At 42.1% G+C, this 11141-nt stretch overlaps 2 protein-coding genes across 2 annotated transcripts; one reads left to right on the top strand and one right to left on the bottom strand.

The window, feature by feature from the left end:
- Window positions 1-98: 98 nt before the first annotated feature.
- cts12 (cathepsin 12) lies at window positions 99-3902 on the bottom strand. The gene is made up of 8 exons (XM_076088532.1): window positions 3878-3902; window positions 2644-2789; window positions 2441-2560; window positions 1436-1600; window positions 1126-1347; window positions 851-1019; window positions 292-397; window positions 99-198 (listed from the first exon to the last, which is right to left on the bottom strand). Exons 1-8 carry the CDS (start codon window positions 3900-3902, stop codon window positions 99-101), a joined length of 1053 nt encoding a protein of 350 aa, XP_075944647.1.
- A 1419-nt stretch (window positions 3903-5321) lies between these two features.
- On the top strand, window positions 5322-11052 carry ankrd29 (ankyrin repeat domain 29). The gene is made up of 10 exons (XM_076088533.1): window positions 5322-5336; window positions 5809-5919; window positions 7386-7484; window positions 7901-7999; window positions 8960-9058; window positions 9382-9480; window positions 9638-9736; window positions 9937-10032; window positions 10790-10888; window positions 10969-11052. The coding sequence occupies exons 1-10, from the start codon at window positions 5325-5327 to the stop codon at window positions 11050-11052; spliced, it is 897 nt and encodes a 298-aa protein (XP_075944648.1). The 5' UTR covers window positions 5322-5324.
- Window positions 11053-11141: the final 89 nt, after the last annotated feature.

Genomic DNA, 11141 nt, shown 5'->3' on the forward strand with positions numbered 1-11141 from the left:
TGTGTTACAAGTTTTAAGACGTTTTCTGTTTCAATAAGCAAATGAGGTATTATCCAAAGGTTACTTTTGGTGAACACGACTGAAGCACCTCATCAGAATCACAGAACAGGGTACAAAGCGTAGCTCGCGATGCCACACGTGTTTCTGCCGTCTCGGACCATTCGCATGAAGCCACCTTCGCCCCAACTGCTTCCCCAACTAAGAAGAAAAAACAAAGAATAATAGAAGATTTAGTGTTGGACAAAATCCACCGATGTTGTTTTATATGTGGAGGTTGTTGTTTTTTCTGACCTGTTTTTGATGATCCAGTAGTCTTGGCCTCCTTCAGAGCCGTAGCCAACCAGCAGCACCGCGTGACTCAGATTGTTCGGGTTACAGTTTGGCTCATCGTATATTCCTGCAAAGGAAATTTCAACCTGCTTTAATTTATTAGTTGGCCACTTGGGGGCAGCGTAAACAAGCTGTAAAGAAAACTTTTTAGCTCTGTTTTGGTCTCCACCAACTCCTAATTATCTGGCTTTTTAGCTTCTAAATGCTCCACTATGTTCACCAGCTAGCTTCTAACTGTCTGCCTGATGTTTAGTGCTGGTGTGGAAGCAAATATGAGACAAGTATTTTTATTGTAACATCCACTATTACATCATCAGTAATCTGGATATAAGGACTAAGTGGGTAAAGGCAACTTATAGAACAACTAGAACAGTCTGGTAAGTTCACTTTCCTGTGATGCAGCCTTTAAAACAAAGAAAAGACATCACTTTCTAAAAATCATAGATCTCATATCACAATGTTGATATAATATCTATGTTTTCCCCCAGCCCTAGTATAGAGGGAGTATTTCACAATCAACCTGAGCTGTAGAACAGGAAGCTTGAGTGATCCGCATCAATAGCTACTGTGATTGGACCGATGGTTGCCACAGCATCAGCCAGGGCCTGCTCGTCTCCTTTGGGTATGAACCTGTAGTCTTTGATGTGGGCCACTGCAAGTCTGCTGTCGTAGAAACAGGGCTGGGCGTCCTGTTGAGGGGCAAATAGAGCTGAACGTTACCGACAGGCCGGACACCGAGTACATAACTGTTTCTAAGTGCTCATTTGGAGGCGGAGCCAGCAGGTTGAGGCTCACCAACGAGGTGTATGGGTAGGCGTTTGTGGACTGCAGCCCGTTGTTGACCACGTAGTCGTAGGCGTTGGCCATCCAGGCACCGTTGCAGCCGTAGGTACCATAAGATCTGGAACAGTCCACCAGGTTTTGTTCACTCAAGGACACGAGTTGACCCGTCTTCTTGTAAATTTGTCCCTCGATGGCTCCCGTAGTGCTGAAGGCCCAGCACGAGCCACAGAATCCCTGAGAAGTTTATTTAAACGAACAGTAGATTAGAAGGTGTTCATGATTCTGTATAAAAAACCTGAAAAAGAATTTAGAAATGTCTTACCTGGTCTTTCACCTCAGTGACATAACCCATGTTCCTGTAGTCGACGACATAAGCATCCAACTTCTTAGCGTTGTTACGCAGCCTTCGGCCCGAGACAATCTTCCCTCTCTTCACGAATTGGGAGTCTATCATGGCGCCTTGCAAAACCTGGTACTCTTGTCTCGTCTAGAGAGCATAAAGAAGATTGTTTCACAATAATTAATGTTATTGAGTTGGCAAGACTGTTCGTAGCTGAGCCTGGGTAAAGTAATGCACTTTAATTTGTATAAAACCCATGTAGTCAATTTGGATGAGGATACATTGAGTAAACATATGAAACTTAGTCTATTAACAAATGATCTGTTTGTTAATGGCATGAAATCTTCACTTAAAGCTACTTGAGGAACTTTCATTTTGTGTTGATTCTGTTGGTCCCTGTGGACAAAAGCCGTAGTGCTTCCGAGCACCAGACTCCCTTTGGAAAACCTCATTTTACTGCAGCAGGGTCTGACAGTCTGCCCTGCTCAGTCCTGGTTCTGGTTCTCCCGTGCCTCCCTCCCCTCCAGCAGGTCCAGCAATACATCCTGGGTCTCCAGCAGCGTGGTGTCGCTGTTGGCTCCCAGAGAAAAGAAGCTCTTCTCCTGACGGAGGAGAAGGAGACGCTGCTGCTGCTGCCGGGAGCTGAGCTCTCCTCCTCCCTCCGGAGCTCCTGATCTGGGTCTGTCCACGGTGGACCGGTCTCTGCTGGAGTCTGAGCTGAAGGAGTTTCTAGTGAACCTGCATGAGTTCATCTGGTTTCACCAGAATCTGACCCGGTGGCTCTGATGACGAGCATTAAGAATAACTCTATAGAAACAGAGCATCTTCTGTCTGATGGTCTCTTTACTGATGGAGGTCATATGGACTCGAGGATCAGGACTGAACTGGGTTTTAGTTCCATGCTCCTCACAATAACCTTTAAATACTTTGATTTGAGGTTTTAGGCAGTGGAGCTTTTAGCATAGAGAGGCAAACACTACTCCTTACCAGGTCTCCATATTTATTCATGGCCATCGTGAACGGCATCGTCCCCATGAAAAAACCTTGATTATTGTCTTCAATCATCTGCTTGTTCTCCCCCCAGATGGCCAACCTTTGCATGTCGTCCTGCATGAAATCACAGGAAGACTCAGAGTGAATCAGAGCACTTACAGTTGGTGCTTGTACTTTAGACGTGGAGTCAGTCTCACCATGTCTTCGTAGTTTATGCCATGGCTGCTCTTCCAGACCTCCCACTCAGTCGGGGCCACCTCGTCTGACTCCGAGGCCACATGCTGTGGGCCGAACAGCAGGACGGAGAGCAGGGCGGCTCGCAGCAGGAAGCTGGCCTGCTGGACTAGAAGGACAAGAGCATCACAGTGGAGTCACAGGTTTTGGTTGGACCTCAACAAATTGTAATAATCACTAAATTATTTTGTCATTTACAGCAAAAAATCAACAGCATAAGCATCGGGACACTGATGTAGAATTGTAGAATTTTTGTAGTACACTGAAATTTGGATTTTTGGTCAGCAGAGGTGAGACTACGTATTGTTTTGCATGTCACAAGTAAGTTTCAAGTCTTTGTATTCTAGTCCCAGTTCCTTAACTTTTGTGTTTTGAGTCCTGAACAAGTCAAAATGGGCTCTTCACCAAATGTAATGCCATCTTTGTAACAGAGTAATAAGAAGAAGAAAGACGACAAAATGTTATTTAAAGTGCGACTGAACTTAATTATTAAAAAGACTAGACTGGTTAAGTCCAAGTCATGTGACTCGAGTCCATACCTCTGCTGGTCATTATATCTTTGGGTTATTGCATGAGATCTTTGTTATTCATTCCGACCATACAACCATACGACCTACAAGTTAAAACATCGTAGAGATGCCAGTTGTAGTAACACGACACTTTTCAGCAGCTCTATAATAGAATGTGCTCTGTACTTATTAGAGTAAAGACATACACAGTAACTACCTGCTGTAAAAACACAGGGTGCTTTTCTTAAAGTGAAAAACATAATATTCATTTCTAAAGTGGTGTTGATACTCGCTCTGTCGTGGAACTCTGGGGGAAAAAAACTCTATTGAAAAGGCTACATTTTAAACGTGACCCTAGACGTTCTTCTTATGACTGAACTCTCAAAAAGACACAATATGTCTAATAAATAATCATAAATGAGGACACAATCTCTACATGTTGCTGCACGTACAAGGCCGCCTGTAAGCTCAAATACTTAAATTAGTTTAATCTAGCAGATGTTATTCTCTCCACAACAAGAGTGTTTATACTGAACAAAAATAAAAGCCAATATATATCCTCAGAAACATCAGCATCTGTAGTCATGCCTCGTGACTTTTGAATTTTAAAATGCAAGGTTGTCTTTATAATAAAGGAACACGTTCAGGTATTTCTCTCTAACTATATGAAATAAACAGCCCTGCTTACCTTCATGGATGTGTTTTGTTCCCATGGTCTGAGAGGGACTCTGGGCAGCGACACAGCTACACACTCACCGTCAACCTTCCTTTTATAGCTTTGCAATAAGTACATGCTTCCACTATACTTTCATGGATCCCTTAATCAACACGTATGCCAGCACCTGAGGAGGACATTAGTCAACAAAAATAAGATGCTTTCGCTGCTCCTCCTCCGTAATACCTCTATTATCGTATAGAGAGAGCTAAAGCTGCAATATTGTAAATCCTTCAATCACCGGGTTATAAATGAGCACAACACCTGACATTAAACTTTCCAAAAAACAAGCTGTGGAGGAAGTACACAGATCATTTACTTCAGTAAAATTACCAGTAATGTATGTGTTTATTTTACTACTTTGTCTGTTTACGTCTGTAGATTTCTCCTAAATTCACCAAAAGTTACCATTACATAATGCATCATTTGCATATTTAAACATAATATTTCAGAAAACTTGTAATACAATAATACTCCTCTTAATGTGAGTGATGAAGTGGTGAAGTTTCATGGTGATATCTGTGAGTTCATGATGTGACTCTATTCACCTGTAGAGTCTCTTAATGTGAGTCATGAATTGGTTAAGTTTCATGGTGATATCTATGAGTTCATGTGTTCACCTGTAGAGTCTCTAAATGTCTGTAATGTAACTAAACGTCTCTTTAAAGGACGTTTCCTCTAAATGAGTTTGTTCTCAGACTCTGATGATGAATCTCCACTTCAGCAGCTCTTACATTCACCAAACTTCACTCTTTCATTCCTCTCTGTGTGCTGAAGGTTCACACAGAGGGGTTTGTTCACACATCACTCACACACTCATTTATGCTACATTTATTAATAAAACATGGAGAAAATAGATTTGTTTTAAATGGCTGTTGTAATTACCGTATTTTCTGATACAAAGATATTTAAAACTCCCTCTCGAAAAACCTTTGACTCTAATATGTCGAAAAAATGAAACATGAATTTTGAAGCTGGCTTCATCCAACATTTATGTTCTGGAAATATATGCAAATTAGCACATATTTAATAAGTTAATGCCTCATTTGCATATTTACATTTCTTAAATCTTTACCCCTTTTCAACTGTAGCGTCTCCACTTAAAAAGTTATTTAATTTAAATATAAATCATTTCAAAGGGCTTTTAATGTTTATTAATTTAATCAGATAAATATTATGAATGCTTGTTTATTAACTGCCCCCTTGTGAGTAGTAGCGCCACCCAGCGGTCTGCTGCGTGCAGCACCGCGTGCAGATGCTCAGCTGACTGTCTGCCTGTTATTATGTCCGCGAGCGGCCGCGCCTCCAACACCCAAACACAGTGCGGCAAAAACCGGCGAGCGGCGCTCAGCAGCCTCCGCGTCGTCTCCACTGAATGAGTGCGCAGGAACAAACATGAGTCACGAATGAGGTCTGCAGGATGTCTTTCAAGGTAAACCAGCTCTTTTATTTTTCCTCCTCCCCATCCATTATCCTCAGCAGCGCGCGTGCTAGAGGGCCCTCGTGAGGAATCACACCTGCGTCCTCTTAACGCGTTCAGGGTTCATCAACAATGTGGGTTTATTTACCTGTAGGGAGCATGTGAGAGCTGGAATTAAATACGCTGTCTACATTCAGTCTGGCTGCGCGCGCGTCTGTGTGTGCATGCGCGTGTGGGTATAAATAGGGCATCATATGGCCTTGTGTGCTCCGATTTAAATGTCATACATAAACGTGTATAGTTTGCATGTGTGCGCGCGCTATTTGATTTATTGAAATCCCCTTTCATTATTCAAAAAAAAGAGATGGAAATATGTGTTTGACACTTTAAACCTGCAGCGGACACTGTTTACTGCCGGTCTGAATCCTATAATACTATAATGGTGGTTTAAGGTCAGTGCTTGTTGTGTGTATTTACCCTCCAGAAGGAAACGCCCCTGGCTAACGCCGTGTTTTGGGCCGCGAGGAAGGGGAACTTGGCTCTTCTTCAGCTGCTGCTCAACAGCGGCCGCGTGGACGCGGACTGCAGAGACAGTGTACGGACGCTGCATGTCCCGGCTGCTCCGCTGCACGCTTTAACCATAACCCGCCTGTGGTAGGGAGACAGAGGGCTTCAAGCCTCACCTCTGTGGTCGCATGTGTGTAACCACTCATTTCATGTTTGGTTTGTTTTATTTTCATCATAATAAAGGGGGAGGGGTTTTAATGTGTTTCATTGGAATAAAATCTGCAGAATTTTGGCGGTTTAGTCACCTGATTTAAAGGAAACACAAAGTAAAAAACAACATTTCTCACTGCTTGTGCACATGCATTTATCTACCAACCTACAAACTGTGGAATATGACAGCTCAGGCAATTTTTTGGGATCAGATTTGTCTCATGGAGGCTCGTTAGAACAGGGGATATCAGAATATCAGAGGACTAAATTCCCAAATAAAAAGAAACAAAAAAACATGATATGGCAGAAAAAGAGAAAGAAAAACTGGTCATGTGTGATGCCTCTGTCAGCTGTCAGCTAACCAAAATAAATATTCTGCTGACCCTCACACATCACTGCCATTATGAATCCAAATGTCATGTATTCAGGCTCATATTTTCTCACCACATGCTTTGGAGATTTAACTGCTGCAGGGTTGTCTCCCGCATCACTTTTTCGTTTCAAAAATCCATTTTGTGTCTGACGGTGGCAAATCACGACTCTGCCTGATGATGAGTCATGATTGATGCGGTGATATCAAACTTCACTGGTCATTGAAGTCGTGCTTTGTTTGAATTACTACATTTTCTTATTTATGTGAATTCTTGAGCACATTTAGATATAAAAATAACTAATAAGTAATTTTTAGGCAACCAAAATTTTACAATCAACTTTCATGAAGTGAAAACACACTTTGAAAGGATTGAAGTTTTAAGACGACAACATGGACAACTCTCAGACCACGGTAGAAACCTGTCAATCACAGTAGCCCCGCCCTAAATCATCCCCTGCTTTATGGTCTGTGTGACTCTAAATGGACCATAATGTACTAAATGAACATCATGCTGTATTGAAGAAGACTTGAAACTAGAGATTGAGACCATAAACTCATGTTTACAATGTTTACTGAGGTAATAAATCAAGAGAGAAGTAGAGTCATTTTCTCATAGACTTCTATACAACCAGAGGAGTCGCCCCCTGGTGGACACTAGAGAGAATGCAGGTTGTAAAGCACTTCCACATCGGCTTCACTTTTCAGAACCGGAGGTTTCAGAGAGACAGTGTGATAAAAAAAAAGAATGTGTTTGTTTGAAGCATGAAAGTAGAAACCCAAAATACAAGTAGGAACCTGAAAATGTCCATGATATGTCTCATTTAAAGTACTATTCTGTCATCTTTTCTGTGTTCAAGTCATCTGCAATAAAACACATAGAAAGTAGTTATAGTTGAAAACAAGCTCCTGACTTTGTCTCATGAAGTAGATTTGTTCTTCTGCTCATTTATTGCTGCCATGTTTCTTTCCAGTATGGAACGACAGCGCTGATGGTGGCGTCCTACAGCGGCTATTATGAGTGTGCCAAAGAACTAATCATGCAGGGAGCCGACATCAACTACCAAAGAGAGGTATGATTGCAAAATAATAGCTAATTTAAACAGTATAAGACTTTTCTGGATTACCAACGGAAAGTCTTGAATCTGTAGAGACGTTACAAAGTAATCAGCAGAGATTCCAGGAAGTTTATACATACTGTTTTTCCTGTCTTTGTGCTATGCTAAGCTAACCGTATTCTGGATGTAGCTACATATTTCAGCGTACAGAAATGAGAGTGGTCATTTGCTCTCGGTGTAATCCACAAAACGGTAAACTACCCAATAATAAAGCTTCTGCAAAATAATTATGAAGATGGGCAGCAAGATTAAAGTAAACTTACAGACTGCTTCTGAAGTCTAATGAGCAATTTAATTGAATATGTTTCCATTAAAATACAATCAACGTTAAAGTCAAATGAAAACAGCCGTATCTCTTTCAATCTTTTCAGACGGGTTCCACCGCCCTGTTCTTCGCCTCCCAGCAGGGACACAATGACGTTGTGAAGCTCCTCTTTGAATTCGGTGCCTCCACTGAATTCCAGACAAAGGTATGCAGCAGCGATGATGAATGTGTATCACAGTCTTTATAGTACTGGGTGTGATGGAGACTGCAGCGATGCTGTCATCTCAGACGTGATTCATACTGCTCTCGTGTCAAGATAAGCATGCGCGGATTATGAGACAATAAGGCCCCACCACCTCTTATGAACAAGACTCTCAGATTGTATAGTTGTTTAGCCTGTTTCTGTTGTTGTTTTGGTCTCTTTGTGGTCATTTTGTGTTTCTTTGGAGGATATTATTTTTTGTGTGTGGTTGTTGTACCCCTTTTGTAGCAGTTTGGCACATCTTTGTAGTTTGTTTTGCTCATTTTGTGTCTCTTTGAAGTTGTTTTGTGTCTGTTTGTGGTCTTTTTGTGTCTGTTTGAAGTTGTTTTGTGTCTGTTTGTGGTGTCTTTGTGTCTCTTTGAAGTTGTTTTGTTTTGTGTCTGTTTGTGGTCTTTTTGTGTCTCTTTGTAGTTGTTTTGTGTTTGTTTGTGGTCTTTTTGTGTCTCTTTGTAGTTGTTTTGTTTTGTGTCTGTTTGTGGTCTTTTTGTGTCTCTTTGATGTTGTTTTGTGTCTGTTTGTGGTCTTTCTGTTTCTCTTTGTTGTTCTTTTGTGTCTGGTCTTTTTGAGTCTCTTTGTATTTGTTTTGTATACGTTTGGGGTCATGTTGTGTCTCTTTGCAGTCGTTTTGCCCCTTTTCATAGTCATTGTGTGTCTCTGTGTCTTTATAATTGTTTTGTTCTTTTTTGTGGGCTAGTTATTTTTTGTCTGTGGTCATTTTACCCCTTTTTGTTGTTGTTTCTCTCTGTAGTTGTTTTGTGTGTCTTTGTAGTTGTCACAACGTCACAACATATGCTGGTCAGGCTGCTTTAGACATGTTCTCTCCACAGCATGCAACACACAGTGGTGACCTTTAACTGTTATTCTCACTGCTAGCTTGTTTTGTTCTTGTGGTTTTTGTGCCAGGACGGTGGCACAGCTCTCACCGTCGCCTCTCAGTACGGACACTCGAAGGTGGTGGAGACCCTGTTGAAGAATGGAGCCAATGTTCACGACCAGCTGAATGTGAGCCACATCTTCAGCCTCTCCTTTAAACCTGTCAGTACCTCCGTCTGTCAGGAACATGATGGTTAGTTGCAACACAATGTCCCCAGCAGCTGGAATCCAGCCTCTCAGGTTTTTGCAGACTGCTGAGTCAGACACGACTGACATTTGGCAGGATTAGTGTCTGTCCTTAGGCAGGTGAAAACAACCTGACTTCACATACATACATTTATGAAATAGTAGCAATATGTTATGAATACACTTTTTAAATAGCTGGAAACCTTTCTGACCGTTTTTAGCAATATAAGTGGAAAAGTGTGTCAGATGAGTCTTTTGTGTTACAGGACGGTGCCACCCCTCTGTTTCTCTCCGCTCAGGAGGGTCATGTGACTGTGATTCGTCAGCTGTTGTCATCTGGTGCAAAGGTTAACCAATCGAGGGAGGTAATGCCCTCGCCTCTTCAGCATTTTTTAGAGATTTAAAAGGCTCACAGCTCCTCTTTCTCAGCCCCTCTCATGCCTGCATCCACTCTTAATATTCCTCTTGTGTTTCACCTCCTCCCTCTTTTGTCCTTTGTCTCTGCATCCATGTGTTCTCCAGGACGGCACCGCCGCCCTGTGGATGGCAGCTCAGATGGGTCACAATGAGGTGGTGAGGGTGCTACTCTTACGTGGTGCAGATCGGGATGCTGACAGACAAGTATGTCGTTCTTTTAGAATCAACAAAGCACATAAAAGTGTAGGGATTGATGATTGGTGTTGTTTCGTCCTCTTGTACCATGTTATCTGCTGATGAGGACCATGTGATATAGTTGAAAGCCTCAGAGCAAGTGAGTAAGAGGACCTTGAGTGGAGCTTGTTTTGTTTGATAATTCTAGGCTTTCTCTGTTGTCTATCAAGGATGGATCAACAGCGTTATTCAAAGCTGCTTATAAGGGACACAACAGCGTCATCGAGGAGCTTCTCAAGTTTTCTCCTTCAGTTGGAATTCTCAAGGTAGATGATGCTGCTGACGTTTTGATAAAGAGACGTACTCGATACTACTCTCATGTCTGTAAGGTAAAACCTCAATGTGCCGCTTTCACACTTCGGTTTGGTTGTTCAGAGTTAGATCAGATGATTGATCTCACGTCTTTCCATTCAAAATTAAGTTCCAGCCGGCAGTCAGTTAGCTTAGCTTAGCATAAAGACTGGAAACAGGGGGAAACAGCTAGCCTGGCTCTGTCTGACTGGCTCCCAACTTATCGTTTTTACACTTGTGTTTGTTTTTCTTTTGTGCAGATTTAAAGACATGAGATATACCATGTTGATTAGTGAGCTGCTGGTGCTTTTGGGGCCCCTGGCCTTCACCTACAAAATGTCCCTCAAAGAGACACATGCCAACCAGGAAGAGACTCAACACGACCACAAAGAAACATAAAACGACTACAAAGAGACAGAAAAATACCACAAAGACACACAAAACAACAGAGAACTGCGTTACGACTAAAAATCTGACACGAAACAAGCACATAAAGAGGCTGAACATCTATAAAGTCTGTGTGTGTTGCTCCTTTGTAGGAGACTTAATGGGGCCTCTTGGGGCCCATTGTGTCATAATCCGCCCCTGAGCCTATATTTCCCAAAATGTCAAACTATTCCTTTAATACTAACCCTGCAACTCTGGATAAATAGCAGGTTTATATTTGTTAATAAGCAGAGAACATAACACCTCTCCATTAGCATTAGAATCATCTTTATTTGTTGTTCCCAGAACGGCTCTACTGCCCTTCATGCTGCTGTTATGGGTGGAAATCTTCAAACTGTCCTGCTGCTGCTTAGGGCCAACGCAGACCCGACAATACCCAACAAGGTGAGGCACTGAGATTAGAAAGATGAGCAGATAACTTCAATCTTGTAAAAATATTTCTCGGGTGTGTTTTTTTTTCGCAGAATAATGAACTCCCTGCAGATCTCACGAAGAGCGATCGCATCCTAAAGGTGTTGCATCCAAAAATGTTAAATGGAGACAGTTGATGACCAACCAGAGTCCGTCCTTCATGCCTGCCTCTTCCTCACTGACTGATGATGATGAAGGGGGGGGGGACTAAATATAACAACGATAC

Source organism: Anarhichas minor, unplaced genomic scaffold (genome assembly GCF_050575085.1).
Source record: "Anarhichas minor isolate MPS153535 unplaced genomic scaffold, ASM5057508v1 ptg000010l, whole genome shotgun sequence".
NCBI lineage: Eukaryota > Metazoa > Chordata > Actinopteri > Perciformes > Anarhichadidae > Anarhichas > Anarhichas minor.